This window comes from Lissotriton helveticus, chromosome 4_1, assembly GCF_964261635.1.
Source record: "Lissotriton helveticus chromosome 4_1, aLisHel1.1, whole genome shotgun sequence".
Lineage (NCBI taxonomy): Eukaryota > Metazoa > Chordata > Amphibia > Caudata > Salamandridae > Lissotriton > Lissotriton helveticus.
In genome coordinates, this window is record NC_136063.1 from 78,750,938 (window position 1) to 78,770,926 (window position 19,989).

General features: G+C 47.3%; 3 protein-coding genes across 3 annotated transcripts in view; all 3 read left to right on the forward strand.

Annotated features, from left to right (window-relative positions):
• LOC144828362 (uncharacterized) overlaps positions 1-19,989 on the forward strand; it is a 310,790-nt gene that overhangs the window by 112,538 nt on the left and 178,263 nt on the right. The gene's annotated exons all lie outside the window — the stretch shown is intronic.
• The window catches only part of LOC144828360 (uncharacterized), a 219,395-nt gene that overhangs the window by 112,538 nt on the left and 86,868 nt on the right, over positions 1-19,989 (forward strand). The gene's annotated exons all lie outside the window — the stretch shown is intronic.
• LOC144827883 (uncharacterized) lies at positions 14,066-17,560 on the forward strand. The gene is made up of 4 exons (XM_078686047.1): positions 14,066-14,235; positions 16,388-16,480; positions 16,851-16,955; positions 17,068-17,560. Exons 1-4 carry the CDS (start codon positions 14,066-14,068, stop codon positions 17,558-17,560), a joined length of 861 nt encoding a protein of 286 aa, XP_078542173.1.

Sequence of the window (19,989 nt, forward strand, 5' to 3'; positions counted from 1 at the left end):
CTCTAGCCATGTAGTATATTTTATGGCAGAGGATTCCGCATCTAGCTCCAAGTCTGGCTGGGTTTGAGCTAAATGGTCAACAAGTGAAAAAGGATCAATTTTTGCCAAGATCTACTGGTGGTCTTGGCGTTTGCCGTAATAGTGGTGTTGGCTCGAAGAAGCTTATATCTAAAGAGAATGGCGTGATGGTCAGACCAAGTTAGTAGAAGAGTAGATATATTAAAGATGGCGGGATTGTTGGAAAAAAGACCATATGCCCTGCTACATGTGTAGGTTTTTGGATAAGCGGTCAGAGGCCTAGTTCTGATGACATTTCTAGAAGTTCCTTTGTGTCTTTATCTTCTAACGCTTCAAAATGGAAGTTCAAGTCGCCTAGAAACGTAAAGAAATTGGATTGAAGACTTAGCTCTAGTAGTGAGTTTAAGTTAGCCAGAAAGTTAGATCTAGGACCGGCAAGGGGGGGCGGTAGATCAATAGACCATTAATTGTGTCTTGTCCCTGTGTTGAAATTTTAAAAAGAAAAGCCTCGCAGTCAGATGAACAGATAATTGAGCAGTGGGAGCTTAGTTCAATTCTATATATTAGAGCAAGTCCACCACCTCTGTTTAGTTGTCTGTTGTGTCTAAATACTTTATAGCCATGAGAAACTGCAATGTTAAAATCAGGATCAGAGGTAACATTGCCCCAAGTTTCTGTTATAAATAGTATATCATTTTTATTGTCAGTGATGATATCGGCGACTTCATAACTGTGTTTTGTAGGTGACCTGGCATTAATAAGAGCTAGGTGTAGTTCACTAAGCACTGAATTTGAAAAAGTAGCTTCATTATGTGAATTTAGTGTCAAATTTAAGGGCTTTTGTATTTTTATGTTGCAACCCAGGCATTGTGAGTAATCCGATTTTATTAGCTCCTCACCTGTAAACACATTGCAAGCCTGTCGTCTAGGCGGGCATAGAGCTCTTAGGCTCTCTCCTGCGTATTGTAACCTTGGCATATCTTCGGTGCCTGAAGCAGAGTTTCTGGCCCTAGGCCAGGTCCAGGCGCGGACGGGTGCAGATGGGCTTGCCTTTGGCGCACCTTCAGTGCGCTGGCGGCGCGCCCGCTGCGCGCGTCCTCTCCAGCGTGCCTTCAAATAGGTGCTTCTGGAATCTGGACCGCTAAACAAGGAGGGAGAGAGTACCCGGAAGTACTGTCTAAAGCGAGGTCTTCCCTCCGCAACAATCGGCATGAAGCTGTGGTAGACCAGCGTAGCCTCAATGGAAGTGTGCAAAGATGCGAGCAAGTCAGAGTAACATAGTTTAAAACAAACAAATAACTAATGTAAGCAACGCTAAAAATTCATCTACAGTTAAAAGCGTATTACAATTAATTTTAAAATGAAGCCCAAGTAGGATGTGCAAGACAACAATGTGCAAAATAGCAGGAGGATGAGGGGAGCGACCTGAGTGGTGTAAGCAGCGTGGCGTGGTCATACAAAACAGTAGTAGGAGACCGACTATGGTAAGATATGGGTCCCCCACTTATCCCAGAGATCTATAATATATAATCATTTAGCTTCAGTAGAAAGGAGGGGGTAGGCTAAACTTTCTTATAACATGAGGGGCCTTTTGATGGTATATGGTTTGTTAACCATCCTAATTATATTTTTGATATGCATTCGTTGTCTAATTGTAGCACAATACTGCATTTTAGAGCACGACGGCTTAAATAATTATTATAAACTTCCTTCGGTTCTTTATTTCATTGTTGACAAGTATGAGTGAGCGAGCGAAATGGTGTGTCTTGTTACCACGATCCCTCAAAGGGTTGAGTGTGTTGGGTTCTTGAATGCCACTTACTTGTTTCACTGTTTCTTCCACCTTTGAAGTGCAATTGGTAGTCACATTAGGAAGGGGTTGCTCTTATGTTTAGACAAACAAGCTGGTTTCTTGTCAAACTGTTTTTTCAAGGGGAGTGTAGCCCCCAGGTAGCCACACCTATTTGATGGGCTAGAGCCCTCCAAACACAGAACGGTCCAGCCATGTTGGGAGTCGGCAAAATGGTGTACTCTGGGAAATCTAAACGCTGTATGTAAGAAATTGTTTTTTTTGTTTAGTGGCGTTTTAACCCTTCTCAAGCAACAACCATAATCCTTGTCAGGTGAACCAGAAAAGGTCACAGACTTACCTGTGTTTAACCCTCAGGTAGCGTGGCACAAAAGCTGTCAGGCCTAACTTAGAAAAACCAAAGGTGGTGATGGACGGAGCGTTGACAATACAAACACTCACCCCCAGTCAACTGATCTGGGTTTAATCCATCACCGTTCTTTAGCTCACTCCGCCACCCCAGTTCAGACATGGCCATATGCAAATCAGTCTGACCCTGTGCCTCATGGGAACAGTCCAGCCCGAACTGCCAAGCCATGTCTTCCCTGAACCGGAATCAAGCTTCCCAGGACCGGTTTCTGGCATTACAGCCGTCTTCAGCCAGGCTTGCTTGACTCCAGTGGCAAAGTGAGCAAGGGACTCACGTCTGAGCATACCCTGCCAACTTAGGGCGGACAAAGAAAAACCAAAGGTGGTAATGGACGGAGCGTTGACAATACAAACACTAAGGCCTAACTTAGAGGCACTTTGTTGGGTATTTATGCTGCACACAAACAGTAATCAAGTGGCAACCCAAGGCAAGAAAACTCCCACACAATAAGTAGAGTAACATTTAATAAATAAATTGACTCAAACACAAAGTAAATTTAAGCAGTAGAACCGGAGTTATGAATTTTCAATGTTTAAGGTGGAAAATAGCACCAAAAAGAACTAAGCGTCCATGACTGGTGTCTAGACGCACAAGACCAGGGCGATGGAGCAGGGTTCAGCTACATGGAGTGGGTTTGGCCCGGTACTTGCTCACCTTCAGATCTAGAAGAAAAAATTGCTGAGACGGCAAAGTTCAGCGAGGTAAGGCAGGTGGTGTACTCCCGAGGTGCCTTGCCCCACATCGTCGCCAGGGAGCAGCTTGACAAAGTCGCGGTGAAGATTTCTACGTTCTGTCAATTTTTTAGAAGTCGAAAATCTCTAGATTGATAAAGCTGCAGGCTGTAGCTGACGAGGGCATCACAAGGCCAGATACGCCTTCTAAGAGGGGCAGCTGAACAGGATTTGCTGATGTAAAAAATGTACTCGGATCTACTGCAAAATCAGGCTGACAGGTTATGAACTTCGAACAGTTCAGCAAGCAGGTAGGTGTCAGTCTCCAGTTAGTTCTCAGGTCATTTTTTGGTGGAAAATTTCGTAATTCCCAAGTTTTAGGGTTAGGCTGGTACAGAATCTTTAGCACAACTTCCAAGAATCCAGGGCTGGTTGGAGACCACTTAGGAGTCCTTACTCCCTTTAGGCAGGGTCCAGATGCAGTTTCAACATTGTTGTGTCCCTGTAACTCAGAACAGGAGGCCAACCAGCTAGTCCTTGGGGCCTCTCTGGTAATCCTATGTTCAAACAGCAAGGCAGTAAACTGAATAGTGGGTCTGAGTGTCCTATATTTATACCTGGTTCCAGCATTTGAAGTGGGAGAGACTAGTAGGTCTTTTTACATCTGGTTCTGGAAATTTCTCCCATCCCCCTGCCCAGGCTTCAAGTGGTCTAGGGTGACAAAAGACTGGTATCTGATAGAGACATCTAGCCGCAGATTTCTTAACTTAGAATATCCCCAGGTGTCAGACTGGATCCAGAATTTTTTTTGCAGCAGCACCTCTGCGTGCCGGGGGATGGTGCAACACGACCCCGCCCTGACGTCGTCCACGTACGTGACATCAGCGAGGTCCTAGAAGTCCCTCCCGACGCACCGACGTTAGTTTTCTTCTTTTCCGCATGCATTGCGGATCCTGAGTGAGCAGTTCCTCTGGCCTGTGTTCAGGCCTCCTTTTCGATGCTTCGCATCAAGAACAGTGTGCAATGCCTGCGGGCTTTAAAACTTGCAATTCCTGTTCACGGCAGAAGTCCGCGACAGACCCGCATCTTATTTGTATGTGGTGTCTGGGTGAGCACGATGACTCCACAGACTGCGAAGCCTGCCAACATCTAAGACCGAATTCTCTGCGGGAGCGCCGTGTGAAGCTTATATCGGCACGGCTGTCCCATTCGGAGTCTTCTTGTCCCCCAGCCTCGTAATCCACGGCAGGTCCCTCTACTGTCCGGTTCTGCTGTCAATCGCCCTCTGGGGTCCGGGGCCTTCGTTGACCACTTGGTAAGTCGAGTCACTTGTCGCCGAGGTCTTCGACAGCCCTTTTTTCTGTTATCAGGGGCTCTGGTTGCAAGAACGTGTGCTCCCAATAGTCGCCCTCCCCTTATCTGCCCTTTCCGGGCGTGGGGGTGATGCGGGCCCAGAAGGAGGCGTATGCTATAGCTTTACAGGCCTCCCTGGGGTCCCCCCCATTCCTAGGGCATCCTCAGGGCCTCCGCTTCTTGTGGGTTCCCCTATGGACTCGCTGGTGGGTTCGCCCCGGCGCCTATTAAGCCTTTGCTCCCTGGGAACGCCGGAGATGTGGTATTGTTAGGGCTTGGCCCGTCCGGGTTCCCCTCTTCGGTCCACATGGAGTCATCAGGGCGCGGCCCAGCTGGGTGACCCTCTATGACCCATGGCGCCTCAGCCACGTCGCATAGCCCCGCTGGGCTCCTTGTGGCACCGCAGGTGGTTGCCAGTGCCCATAGCCTTGGCTTGAGCACACCCCGTGCTTCCAGGCAGGTGGCCGCCTATCCGGAGCCTGGGTCGGCACCGTTCCAGCACCGGAAGATCACCTCCTCGGCTCCACCTCCGCTCCTTTCTCCTGAATCTGAGCCTGTCTTGGATGAGGCCCGGCGCCATAAAATTGCTTCGCCGGCACTGGCGCCTTCTCCTTCCTCCGAAGGGGAACTTGTCATAGTTAGGGCGCCAACTCGACGCCGGATGCAGCTGAGTCAGCGTCTGACGAGGCACAATTGCCTCCGACACGCGGCGTTTTGTTGCCGTGTCGACGCGGAGTTCTAGACTCTTCTCCGGAGGCCTCTAGAGAATGTTCGGCACCGCCCTCTTGCCCGGCGTTGCCGGAGGTACTGTTACCAGTGCCCCCCTTTGAATTTGTGGAGCCTCCTCAGGTACTACCAGAGCAGGCAAGCTCTTCCCCTCCCCAGGAGCCCCAGCAACATCCTCTTTCTTCAGTGTGGCTCCCTTACACAAGGCATTGGTCGCACCCTCAGTGTTTGGGGAGGGTCAGCTTACAAATCTCCACAGATGAGCTGTTGTCCCCTCCGGGGAGGGCTACCGAGTCTGGTGCAGCCTTTTTGAGAGTGGTCTCATTGGCCTTGGCCATTTTAAATATGCAACCCCCTTCTGCCCCTTTGTCTGTGGACCCCTTGCTTGAGGTCCTTCACTGTTGGTCTGGCAATGTGGAGCCGCTTCTGCCCTTTGAGGTTTCCCTTTATGATGCCCTCTTAGGTGCTTGGGTCCGACCTGCTTCTGGTGACCCGGTGGCTCGTCCACTTTTGCACCGCCACCGTCCAGCTCCACGCGACCCTGTGTGCCTCTTTGTACATCCTGATGTGCAGGAGTTTGTGTTGCAGACTGCTTTCCCCTCCTTGCCACCTCTAACGCTTTCTCCCTCTCGGGAGTCGTGGGGTAGGAACATCTTTGCATTCACTTGTGCAGCCCTGCGGTCTTTAAATACAGTGTGTGTTTTGGCACGGGCTACCTCTGCCTTATGGGACTCCGCAGAGTCTTTGCTTCCTACCACCTCTGAAGGTGCTTGCGTTCATCTCCTTCGCCTCCTCTGGGATGGCCGCGATCTTGCCAAATTCACAATACGTTCAGCCCTAGACACGGCGGATTCTTTAGGCCGAGCTCTGGCGGGTTCTGTTGCCTTAAGGTGCCTCGCTTGGTTGAGAGATAGCGTCTTCCCCGAAAATATCCGGGAACGGCTGGTTGACTTACCCTTTAATGGGGTTTTGTTATTTGATGAATATGGCGAGTTGGCGTTTCAACAGCTCCTTGCGGGGTTCATCCTCCCACTGAGGTCCTCCTAGGCCTGTCTTCCCTGGTGGTACTTTTTCATTTTGTATCCCTTAGATGTACTCTATGTTTAACATGGGCTGTCAGCCTTACGTCTTTTTTTCTACCAGGGGAATTACCCTTTTATTGACATCACTTGGATGGGTTTTGCTTTCTGATAATTGTTGGCCTGCTGTGGCAGTGTTCCACAGGTTGCTGTGTCTGGTCCTCTGACTGTGGTATTGAGCTCAGCTCGGTAATGTCATGGGGATCGGAGCTCATGTTCAAGGGTTCAGTTCGTTACTGCGCTCTACGGCTTGGATTTATTGCCCTAAGAGGTGTTCCCCGGTGTTTGGGGTGTGCATACTCCATGTGGGGTACTTGTGCCGGGTATAATATATTATGGACATGTTCGTCGTTCTGCATGTATGTATACATGCCGGTTGGTATGGCTTTCCCTTTCTTGGATTGCCACCTCCTTTCGAGGTTGCAAGGTCTGGACCTGTGTCCCCATGTGTGGGGGAGCTTTTCACAGGTTCCTTCTTGCTTCTACTTACTGGAGTGGTGTCCCAGTTTTGCAACTGCTCTTTTTCTTAGTGTTCGGGCACTGTACTTATCTTACCTTCCACTAGTTGGAGGGTTTGGTCTCGGATTCAGAGACTCTTCCCACATTTATACGTTGTGCTTTTTTGTACCTCTACTGCCCTTTCCTTCGGATGTGCCTCTTTTCTTGGTGTCAGCCTACTGTTCTATGAGCTATGCCTGCGGGCCAACCTTCTAATAGCAGTTGTCCTTGGCCTACTCCCTACATATCTGTATTCATGGGTTCATTCTTCTTTTGACCTTCATGCTGCACGGCCGGGCAGTCTTATGCTTTCTTTAACCATGCCACCTTAAGGTCTATGCACCCTGTTGCCTGCTGCATGTGTCGGTAGTGGCCTGCTTCTTCCGGGTTTACATTGCTGTTGTTCACCCCTGTTCCCCCCTTTTGAACTGGGTGTGCACTTGAACCCACGTGTTGTACTCCATGCATTACTCGGTTTCTACCTCTTACCCTTTGGTTCTTAGCAGAAGCTCCTCCAGCAGTCCTTCCATAGGCTGGTCTGGTAGGCCCTGGTTGCATCTCTTCTGGCTCTTCGTTCCTTCCGTAGGCTGGTCTGGTAGGCTCTGGTTGCATCTCTCATGTTATCTCGTCCTTTGGTCGGGGTCCATATAGTGCACCATTAAGCTGAGAGTGGCCCCTATTTTCCTCTCTCTCTCTCTTTTCCTTTGTTTTGGTATATGACTGGAGCTGTTTCTACCTGTCATTCTTGTATGGGTATGGTCTGGTGCCATTCAGGCATTTTTTGTGATGTCTTGTATTCTGTTATCTCTGCTCTCCCGAGCTGCTTGGGGTCCTGTCTGGCTGTTCCGCCACAGCTTACCCCTTGTCCGTCACCAGGTTGCTGGCTCAAATGCTTGACGCTTTCTTTTGTCCTGTCGCAGACCCACCTCCCTCCTGGGGTTTGGCTCTGGTATCTATTCTAAGTTAAGAAATCTGCAGCTAGATGACTCTATCAGATGTACAACTTACTTACCTTCGGTAACAATGTATCTGGTAGAGACGTTGTCTAGCCACAGATTCCTTAACGCCCACCAAGCCTCCCCGTTCTGAGAGGACCTTGCCAAGTGGTGTTCTCCACTGGCCTCTTTTAGGTGTTATTGGTTTCCTCTTAGGGGAGTTTACATTGTTACTTCCCTTTCAGAATTTCCATGTACAGCTAAATGCCTCTAGGGGTTTCTTCATGTAATATGGTGCCTTTTTGATTCACCTTCGCTAGGAGATTAATTTTACTCTCCTACTCCCTTCCCCTCCTTCTGCCTTCTCTGTTAACTCAGGGTCCTGGGTTCCCTATTAGTTGTCATCTTTGGGGATCGGTTGTGATCTGTTTCACTCCTCCATTGCTGTAGGGGAAGTGCCAGTCTTTCCTGCCTTTCTGCAGTGGACTGTTGTTCCTTCTGCGCTCTGTCCTTTTTGGACATATAACTAAGGGGAATGATTTGTTTGAGGAGAACAGAGGCTAGAATCAAAAGATAATTTCAACAAAACATGATACCTCTGACACCATAAATCGCACTAAAGTTTTTTGTATCACAGAAGTCCCTTTTATTGACTCTGTGTTTGTGTTATTATTTTTTCTTTCTTAATATACTTTTTAACATTTAAGTATTCCTTCACCTTATACACAACAACATTTCTTTGATCTTCTGAATAGGCTTAACATTTATACAAAACATACAAAAAACAATACATTACTCACTAGACTTACTTTTGGTTATTCAACAACAATACACATCGATACATTCAAATATTTGAGATTCGTACACATTGCATCGTCATTCTTCTACTTCATGCAAAAGAGTACATTTCACACTTTTGTTATCGAAAAATATTAACACTGTGTGGTTTCTTACAAAAACATAGTGTCCTACTGGTGTCTCTTCTACTGGGACTGTGTTCAACTTAGTCCTCTGCACTTATCTTATCTTCGGGTCCTGTTAAGTGGTCCGAAAACTTTTTGAGAATTTTTTAAGGTGAGTTTGCATTAGTCCAACTCTAACAACTGAAAGAAGCAGCAGCTTCTATTTTGCTAAATATTTCTAGACCACTAGATTGTGCCGACGCGTTTCGACCTTGCAGCTGTGGGACCAGCACACTTTGTTTACATCAAGGTCTTCATCAGGGCTGGCTTCAGTTGTGGTAGGACAACTTTGGGCTCTGTAAAATAATTATAAGACTAATTTTAGTGTGTACTGTTCATTGTTTCAGAAAATAATTCTGCTATTAGTTTTGAGGCTTTACATACCGTCTCTTGTAGCTGAAGTGAATTACTATGTCTTCACTACCTGTTTGAATAAGAATGGTGATTAAAATCTCGATTTATATGCCTGCATATTGAAAGGTACAATTGGACATGCTCACATTTAGTACCTACCATTTCTCCTGTGGTTATACTGGAGAATGGTCTGGGTTAATCTTAATTTTCCTTTTTTTTATTATTGTAGAGTCTGGGAAAATAAGAAGAGAGCACTGTATATTACTATTGCATCCCTAATTCTGTGGAAAATGTAACGTGCTTATTAACCACTATTGAATACAAGGGTACGTTAAGGTTACTTCTTGCCTGATTTGCAGTCACCGTGAAATCCAAGGTGCCCGTGCTACGTGAAAAGTGAACTTATACATGCATGGCATGCTTTAACAGAGACGTGCTTTGTATTTGTCCGTGATAGCAAGCTTGTACCCCCAAGGTTTTATTTTTAAAAGTAGCAATGTTTCTTTAAGATGTACACATGCTCATTCTCTTTATTTTAACTCACTCCGTTAGCGTGAAATTGATCACTCTGAATGGACTGATAACCTTTCTTCATGGCGTCTGACGTCAGCGGCGTGAGGCTATACTTCCTCTTTGCGTCACGTAGCGGTTTTTGTGGCGCATGCGTGAAGCCATCGGGATTTTTGTAGTTCCCGATGCGTTCTTCCTTCAGTGAAACAAGACTTCATCGTAGTTACATCATGTAATAAATACCGTGATATTAAACTCCATTATGTTGTCTGCTCTAACATTCTTGGGCCGGTATTTATTAAACTTCCATGAGGCTGCACATTACATTTAGATGGCATAGTTGCTGATTCTGTCATGGTTCATTGTAATGATCACCTAGATGTCTTTGGGGATAATTTTGTTGAAGCGTTTCTCATTTTGCAAAACTTACTGCACTTCTCTCTGATGGCATGACATAGTGTGCCTTCCACGGTATTTAGGCCAGGATGTTTCAGATGAATTATCTTTTTTGGTTTTTATGGGATGTACATTTGTCCTCAGTGCTTTTATCCTTCCTATATTTTCTCATTTGTGGGCTGAGTATTTCGTCTTTTTTATCTTGAGAGAGGAGACTAGTGGTGTGACACATTTCTCTGGGATATTTCATGTTGCTAGGGCAGGATCATGCACTTTGAAGAGAGGTTGAATTGAAAGGTCTTTCTTTATGGTATTGCTTTTTCAACCAGGTGTAGCGGCTAACTGCAGTTTGTAAGTTCCGACATCTCATTTAGGCCATTTGCCATAGTGCCCAGGAACAGGATGGTTTTCGCTTCTATTTTGGATAAAGTATTCTCAATGTTGCTTCCAGTGATGTGTCAATAGAACTGTTAACATTCGAAAAGAATGTACTAAGGGATTTGTCAAGTTTAGAAAATAAGAAAATCTATACGAAATGGAACCTCCCTAAAAATGAAAAACTTGCTTAGGATATTTGGGATGAAATGACCAACTTATAATTAAGCCTGCAGACAAAGGCGGGGGGGGGGGTTGTAGTACTTCAACGAGAAAAATATGAAGCAGAGGTTGCATGACAACTGCTCTCACGTGGGTCAGGGCGGTAAATGGCCTGCTGTATTTCCGGCAAGGCACCACCCATCCCCTGCAACCTCGCAGCAGTGAGCAGCATTCTCCGATTGACCCAGGGTGGCATATTGGATTTTTCGCCTGAGCTGCATGGCATCTCGTCTCGCACACACTCACCTCTCACAGTGCTGCTCTATGGAGAGTTTGCGGTGGCAGGATGTTTTTCCCTGCCCAAGTCCTCCTGCCCCCAGCCTCAGCAGCACCTGTAATGTAAGCAAAGCCTTTTTTATTTGATTAAGCCTGTGGCTTGAGTCAATCAGGTCTTGATTAGGCGTTTTGTGAAATTTTTGTTTGTGTACGCGTAATCTTGAGCAATTATGTACTACATGAAATGTGCACTTTTTGGCATTTTGCATAAAGCAGGACTATGCCTCATTTTTGCCTCATGTAAACTGGTTTGAGTAGAAAATGTCTGCTCCAGCAATATCTTCTCCTTATACCAGTAACCCACCAGTACCTTGTGTCAATCAATCAATCAGGGGTATATAAAGCGCACTACTCACCCAAGAGTGCCTCAAGGCGCTAGGGGGGGGAGCTCCAGATCAGTTGAAGAGCCTGGTCTTGAGGTCCTTCCTGGAAGTGTGCAGGGTTGGGGAGCGTCTGATGTTCACGGGGAGCTTGTTCCAGGTCTTGGCTGTGATGTGGGAGAAAGCTATCCCGCCTGTTCTGTTCTTGCGGATCCAGGGGACCTCTGCCAGGGCAAGGTCGGCGGAGCGGAGGTTCCTCTTGTGTACGTGAAAGGATAGTCTCTCATTGAGGTATTTGGGTCCGATGTTGAGGGATTTGTAGGCGGGGGTTAGGAGCTTGAAGGTGACCCTCTTCTTGACATGGAGCCAGTGAAGATCTCGTAGGCGTTGAGTCATGTGTTTGTGGCGTGGAGTGCCAAGGACGAGTCTGGAGGTGGCATTCTGGATGGTCTGGAGTCTGTGAAGGAGAGATCTGTTGATTCCAGCATATAGGGAGTTGCCGTAGTCCATTCTGCTGGTTATGAGCCCGTGGGTGACTATCTTTCTGCAGTCAGGGGGGATCCATTTGAAGGTCTTGCGGAGGATGCACAGGAAGTTGAAGCTGGTGGAAGCGACGACGTTGACCTGGCCGTTCATGGAGAGGGAAGAGTCGAGGATGATGCAGAGGAGGCATGCGTGGTCTGATGGAGTGGGTGGGTTCCCAAGGGCAAAGGGCCACCAGGAATTGTAAAACAATACATTTAAGGAAGGTCTAAGGGAAAATGTTATAGACCTGCAAGGTGTACTTCCCCTTGAACATGTACACAACACTCTACACCTTGGGTCTAAACCACTGAGAAATAGGGCAGGCTAAAGGTAATTCCTAACACCAGAGTCAACTATGACACCTCTATAGGAGAGGATTCACTCTTTATCCAGAACCTATCATTCACAGGAGGCGATGTTTCATCATTTGGGTCTGGCTTTCTCTCACAAGGGACCCATGTCTCCAAGCTTGACTAGGGTAACACCTGCCGATTGAAGGAATTGAGGATAACTGGCAATAGTTGACTCCAAGAAGGTACAGCTAAAAACCCAAAAAATTCTTATCGCTAAGTGAGAAGGGTTTCTGAGAAAGTGCAGCGATAAACAATAATATGTGGTGTCTTAAAAATGACTGCAGGCACTCTAAACCATTTTATTCACAGAGTGTCGTCATGGTTAAAAAGCAGTATGCTAACAAGTGGAATTTCCAACTGTTAGACATTGTGATTAGGTCGACATGTTTCTGCCCTCACACGGATCTACTAGTATCGGGGCATTCTTCAGGACTAAGAAAGGTGATAAACAAAGCTGCTGCTAAGTGTCGCATAAGTGAAACGACTATAAAGTGAGAAATATATCAAAGAAATTCTTAAATATACTACACCGGTAATGTCCAGTTAGTCAAATATGGAAATAGTTACCGGGTACCTAAAAAAGAAAAAGATATGTTGGTTACAGAAATATTACCCACATTCTGCCATATTCTCATAAAGATCAAGCCTCTCTTCAATATTAGGGCTATGCCAAACCAGGCATTGGCTCCAAAGTAGTCTAGCAAGTACATACACTTACCCATAACAATTGGGTGTCGCCCACACCTCTACCTGGCCACATTTTATTTTCTCATACTATAAACTCAGACAGAGACTGAGGCCTGTGCGCAGAGTGGGTTTCATCTGTAGGACAGAGTTCATAGCCCTTGATGCGCTGCTAATAATGTAGCTCCTCTCCTCCGTCGGTCACTGTCTTGGTCTGTGCCTAGCAGCACGCAAGTGGAGTCAAGGCACTAATAGTTCATGACTGTGCATTTTTTAGTGCAGTGAAGGGGACCACCACACTGAAATGTGTTAGTCTAACACCTTGAACTTGGCAGGGCTGCTTCCGCAGTGCACCAATGACCAGTCTGTGTTGCTGCCTCTGAGTACCCTGCCCTCCAGTGCTCCTCTGACCCACTCCATCCTCAGTGCCCCTTTGAGCCCCCTGCACTCTCAGTGCACCTCTGAGGTGTTACACCTTTGGTGCTCCTTGGACCCCCTGCAGCCTCAGTGCTCCTCTGAGCTCCCTGCTACATCAGTGCTCCTCTGAGCCCCCTGCAGCCTCAGCGCTCCTCTGAGCCCCCTGCAGCCTCAGCGCTCCTCTGAGCCCCCTGCAGCCTCAGCGCTCCTCTGAGCCCCCTGCAGCCTCAGTGCTCCTCTGAGCCCCCTGCAGCCTCAGTGCTCCTCTGAGCTCCTGCAGCCTCAGTGGTCCTCTGAGCTCCCTGCTACATCAGTGCTCCTCTGAGCCCCCTGCAGCTTCAGCGCTCCTCTGAGCCCCCTGCAGCCTCAGCGCTGCTCTGAGCCCCCTGCAGCCTCAGCGCTCCTCTGAGCTCCCTGCCGCCTAAGTGCTCCTCTATGCCCCTGCATATCAGTGCTCTTCTGATTCCCTTTGAACCTCGGTACTCCTCTGAGCTCCTGCAGCCTCAGTGCTCCTTTAAGCTACCTGCAGTCTCAGTACTTCTCTGAGCTCTCTTTAGCCTCAGTGCTCCTCTGAGCTCCGCGACCTCAGTGTGCCTTTGATCTCCATGCAGCATCAGTGCTCTTTTGAACCCCCTGCAGCATCAGTGCTCCTCTGAGCACTGGGGGAGCTCAGAGGAACACCGAGGATGCAGGGGGCTCAGAGGAGTGATGAGGCTGCAGGTTGCGCAGGTGTGCAGTGAGGATCTAATAATCTTAGTTTCAACCCAAAAAATATTAGTTGTGTCTCAATATTGAGTATTTCAGACTGCAAGAGTCTGCACAGGGCACACACTACAGATGTTCCACATGTAAACAACAAAAGCAGGGCCTTTAATTTGGATGAAAAGTTTACAGTGTCATCGCTGCCAAGCCAGAAAAAACCAAGGTGTGCACTAATGTAACATATTTCATAGACATTGGTATGTACAAATTGTAGGACTTTTTAACTATTTAACCAAATAACAATTTTTGAAACATAATGCAAATGTGCATAAAATTCATATTTTATCTATTTAAATGTTTTTTCTGGCTCAGCGGTTTGAATTCTTTACTGAACCAACTTTTCTTTATGGAAGGTACTCTCTTTACAGGGAGTATTCAATGTGTGATATAAAAACAAGGCTTGGGAAGACATGCTGTACACTGCAGTGGATGCACGTCTGTTGCCTGCTACTTGGAAACTGGACTGGAGCAGCAAAGGAGGTCAAGTGATGGCCGTCCCTGAGCTCGATCTGCCACCTCTTGGACCCCATGAACTCCATCTTTCATCACAGGCAGGGGTGGCAGCTGGGCGATGCAGAATGTGAGCTGTGAACCTAGCTCGAGGAGCAGAGGGGGGGTGGCAACTTCTAAGATATTCTTCTCCCTGCTAACAGCTGTCCTGTGTCACGGCTGCTTGCTGCGTGGTTCTCCACTCCAGCCCTGGCTGCCCTGAGGTCTGATGGAAGCTTTTAAATCTGCCCCAGTGCATCACCTGTGAGAAGCTCACGTAGAGTGAGTGGGCCAGCCTGAGCTCCCTCCAGCCTAAATGCTCCTCTGAGCTCCCTGTAGCATCAGAGGAGCGCCAAACGGAAACGCCAGGAGAGAAATTGGTTGATAGTTTCCTGGCCGAACTGCATCATTTGAGGGTACTTTCAAAAGAGGGATGACTTGAATCTATCTTAAAATGCTTCGACGTCAGAATTGGCCTGGTGTGGGTTAAAGATATACAACCTGAAAAAAAATGTCTCCACCTTTATGGTTCGAGACTGAGCAAGGACATGCAAGCACTCTTGATTTGCAGATAAAGTGGCAGACGTTCTCCTGGCTGCGCGCTACCCCTCTGCCAGGACTGATTAGTGGGCACATTGTGTTTCTTGGTGTGCTGAGGAGGGGATGATTTCTGCTCACACCCCTGCAGATTAGGGCACATATCATGTCAGACCCTACATGGCTGTAGATCTGATCTCTCTCGGGAAAGTCTTTTTTTACCTGTGGACTATAAACTTTGGAATGTTCATGTTCCTCCCTTGGTATGTGTGGGATGCATAGAGAGCTGGGAAAGAATTATTGGTGTGTTGGAAATGTGTGCATAAAGAGTGAAGGAAATGGTGTAGAAAATGTATCAGTGAAAGGTTGTCTGGGGTTAGTCTAGGACCAGGTCTCTATTTTGCATCTCGAAAATCCCCTCTCTACTAAGGTAACAAAATTTTGACCATGCAGGAGGGAGGTGGTCCGACACTCCCCGTAATGCTCAGTCTTAGGGAGGGGACTCTTTGCCCAGCAGTCAATTCTGTGGTGAGCATGCTCAGTGGTTAATGGCAGAGGTGAGTGTCACCCTCCAACATGTCTCTGAACCTTTACCACATCTCTTACCCCAACCCCTATTCCCATGGAACAGCACAGTCTGGTGGTGGTTGTACATCATCAGGAAATGATTGCTGATGGGTGTGAGATGGAATTCCTAAGAGGTATAACCTACTTTGCAAAGCTGGAAAGGCTGTCATGGTCCTGGATTATTTTCTGGCGTGAGAAGGATGTTGTTTACCCTTCCTCACAGCACCAGGCCTTGGCTGTCTTGGATCCCACATGTGTTCTGCGAGGTAGGGCTGCCTGTGTTGGGATCATAAATAATTCTTGGCTTTGTATTCCCTTGTATGCTTGAGTGATTTATGATTCACCAATGTGTGTCATTTACTAGTAGTGAGTTAGTAAATAGAGAATATATATTCCTCCAGAGGCCAGTTGTCTGTGTCTGTTCTCTGTTGGTTGTTTTATGCTTCCTTACCCAGTTAGTCAATGAGAGACAAGAGGAGAAAGATCCTAATGCAAAATCTCTTTATGGGTTTTTGAAATGGCATGACCCGTCCTCACATCACTGCTTTATGGGAGAAAACTAACTTGCCTGAGGACATGGTATGTCTGCAATGGTATGAAACAAATCATTAGATCTGAAATACTGCTAATTTGTTCAGAGAAGTAATCCAATATTACTTGCATTATGGAAGTTTACTTCACAAAGTCAATAAGATTCTAAGGCGGTTCCAGTGGTGCTTCCAGGGATCTGGTATTCTTGAGTTAGTGTTGGGACGGTTCACACACACTCTACGAGTCCTAGAAGTTACTGGTCAATCTTGGGTGTACTAGTGCTGTAGCTGGGCTAGACACTAGTTAAGTTTCATTTTCAAGGGGCACACATCTTTTCGAAACTGAAAGTCTGATCAGTTCTGATCTGATTGGCAGTGACACCAACTGGATCGACTAGTTCACCAGTTGCAATCAGAAATGTGTACTTTACATTTAGGCTCTAACTGTGACATGAAACCTTAACATCTCAAGTGCAGACCCCTGTGCATTTCTCCTCCCTCCTTCTCTGCCTTTCTCTTCAAAATCACTCCTTCCTCATCCAGTTTCTATGTCTGTTATAGTCCTTTTGATTTAATTCCCATCCTCAAAGATTTGTTTCTCATTCACAGAATCAAAGAACCTGATGAAGAGACCTGCAGCACCCCAGCACCAGATGATCAACCGTATCAGTGTATAGAGTCTGAGAAAACACTGGGCTGGAGGTTGGAGCTGGATACACACCCTACGATATATACGTTCAGGGGAGAAACACAGACCTAGTGAGTAAAAATCCTCATGCAGAGCTCATATTTAGGGACAGTTTTAAAAGATGCACACCAGAGATCATCCCTTTGAGTATACCGAGTGTGAAAACCTTTGATTCACTCAGGACTCCCACAAATGTAATTCTAATGCCAAATTAGAGCAGTTAATCTGAATATTTTGAGGCTGGATTATACCAGCGTAAGGAGTGTAAAAAAAGCGTGACCCCAGAACATTTCTGTTGAAATATCATAGAATGCTTAAAAGGGAGAAAATCATGCTGGGAATGGAATGTGGGTAAACCTGCACTGAGGGTTATTCGCTGCACAGGCTTCAAATAGTTCCTTCTGAGGATAGAACATACCAGTGTATGGAACGTGGGAAGAGCTCCACTGAACCAAAGAAGCTGAGAGACCAGAGAGTCCATACAGGTGATTAGCGCTATAATTGTCTAGAATGTGGGATTAGCTATGCTTAGAATGACACACTTGTAAAGCAATACAAGAAACCTTTTCAGTGTTATGAATGTGAGAATCCATACTTTTGTGAAACCCTATCAGTGTACAGAAAGCGAGAAAAGCTTTACTCAGAAGGATACGCTGTTCAGGCATCACATAATCCATATTGGTGAGAAACCCTATCAGTGTATAGAATGCTGGAAAAGCTTTACTGAGAAGGGTATGCTGTCGATGCATAAGAGAATCCATACTGGCGAGAAACCCTATCATTGCACAGAATGCGAGAAAAGCTTTTCTGTGACAAGCACTCTTTTGAAACATCAGAGAATGCACACTGGTGAAAAACCCCATCAGTGTATAGACCGCGGGAAAAGCTTTACTGAGAAGGCTACGCTGTTGAAGCATCAGAGAATCCATACTGGTGAGAAACCGCATTGGTGTACTGAATGTGGGAGAGGCTTCAATAGGAAGAAAGCTCTTTTAAGACATCAAATAATCCACACTAGTGAGAAACAGTATCCATGCACAGAATGTAGGGAACGCGTTACTGATCAGAATTCATTGTCAGACAATCCGTGCTAATGAGAGAAACCTTTTCTTTGTTCCGAATCTAGCAAAAACTTTACACAGATTCCCTAAATAAAGGCAATTCATTGTGGCAAACATGAGAAAAGCTTCACAAGAGTGCAGATATTGTGAAATAATCAGAGAATCCGTTCATTGTAGAAAACTCATAGCCTAGAATGTGGAATACTAGTGAAGCAAGGGGACATGAAATGTATTAGCATTTGGGAGACAGAATGGATACAAAAGTGAATCCGGAAGACAAGTTCAAAATACAATAAGAGTCCTCTCTTTCACCTTACATATTCTATTATTTGACAATTTCTTCGTATTATCAACATTGCCATCATGCCCAGCACAGGGGTACAAGACTGGTAAATATAAATGTGTGCGGAATTGTCGAAATTATAAAGGTAACGATCATCTTCGCCATGGTATCAGATCAAGAGCTTTTTTAAAGTCTGTATTACCTCATTCACTCACATTCTAAGATTTCATTGCAATGACAACTGTTTGTCCCCTTGCAATGACAACTGTTAGTCCTTTTTAGGTCTCGCTGGTGTTAGCAGCGCAAAGCATTGCATCCAGCAAAAGACCTTATGTTGTGCACTTGCCGGGAATGTTGGACAGGGGAAGGCTACGCGCTTTCCCTCGGCGATTTCATCTCGTGGGCGCGCACGCCCAGCCTGGCGCCGTGCACATCTCCTGTTCAACATTCACCACAAGTCAGCTTCTCGCCTCTCTCAATCGCGCGCTGTTAGACCCGGCCTCGTGGCGTGGTCCTCCCTGACCCTTAGCCACACTCTTCCGAGCTGTACCCCACAACAGACCCCTGAGTCCCCCGGCCTAGCCAACCCTTCCCTCCATGTTACACACACCCGTCCCCGGACTGCCCCATCCGTGCCTCCATCTTCCCAGCCCGTAGGCCCTGTGTGCCCACTTTCCGGCATCTAAGATGGCCACCCGATCCAGCACAGCCTAGGCCAAGAGGCGCCACCCTGGCTGGAGGACAGCACCGTCCCCTTGAGTGAGAGAGGGAGGAGCAGTTTCTCTCACACCTCCGACCTCCCCTCGAGAGATGGGTTTCGATCGCCCTTCGGCCCCCCTGAGGGCTGGCTCCACGCCTGCTGTGTGTCTGGGACTCCTCCCGAACCTGACATGAATGGATCAAAGGGCCGCGTGGCAGGAAACCCCAACAAGCGGCCCCCAGGTGCCAAGACCCCGGCAGACCAGAACGCCGGAGATCAAAGAGGAGCAGTCCTATAACAGGGGATGCTCCGGGACTATTGGGGAGATTCGCCTCTGGAACTACGAGAGCCCGGCTGACGTGGTCGCGGCTCGCCTGGCAGAGAAGGACTTCTGCTGGAACCACCTGAGCCCTGCTGAGTGACTCGCGGCTCCCTTGCAACTTTGGAACACCTGAGCCCTGCTGAGTGACTCGCGGCTCCCCTGAAGATCGTAAGACCTCCGACCTCCTGCTGGAGCCCTGCTGAGTGACTCGCGGCTCCATGACTCTCCTGGTCCGGCTGGACCCCAAAGATCGCATCGTATTACCCGGCTCAAGGATTGAGAGCTGTGCGCCGGATACACACCGATATTGACACTGAACCATAAGACTGTCCCGCTACCCCTACCCTGACCGAGACTCTATGGGCCCTTGCCCTATTTGTAACTACCTGCCTTTACCGATCATAAAGATCCTCTTGAATCACGAGATAAAGGAACGTTCTTAAGAAGCTACGGTGTGGTGTCTCTTTGTCGTGTGGTGCTGATATAGTGTGTACGATCCTAGATTCGAGACTCTCCCCCTGAGAAGTCTCCCGCCAGTACTCATCTTTGTACTTAGGAGGGTGGGCCCCAGGGTGGTCAGGTACACTTCCTGCTCGCCCCTGAGGTCGCCGTCCAACATTGGTGGCAGCGGATGGATACGAGCCACAATCTAGAGATCGTACAGTACACGACTAACGCACTACCGAGCAAAGATGACAGAAGAAACCATCATGAGTACCGTGGAAGTCGACGCGAGTACCGCATTCCGTGTAGAACAACTGAAGGAGTACTCGCACAAAGAACTAAAGGAATTTTGCAAAGAACTGGGAATCGCTACCACTGGCCTCAAAACAAAGGAAGACATGCAGAAAGCATTGAAAGCTTGGGTGGAGTCCGGAGTCCCCCGCACAGAAGGAGCGGCGGCGCAGCCAGACGAACCGGGACTCCCTCAGACAGAAAGCAGCAGCCAGGTACGAAGCATCGTGCCAGACGGGGGCCTATCCCCGGAAACGCTCGCGAATCGAGAAAGAAGTCATCACCACGAGCTTGAGATGGCCAAACTGAAGATCGAAGGCGAAATAAAATTGCCAGAAAAGAAACTTGCGATCGAGCAAATGAAAGTACAAGGAGAATTGGAGGAGAAGAAACTCCAGCGAGAGCATGAAGGGAAGAGACTT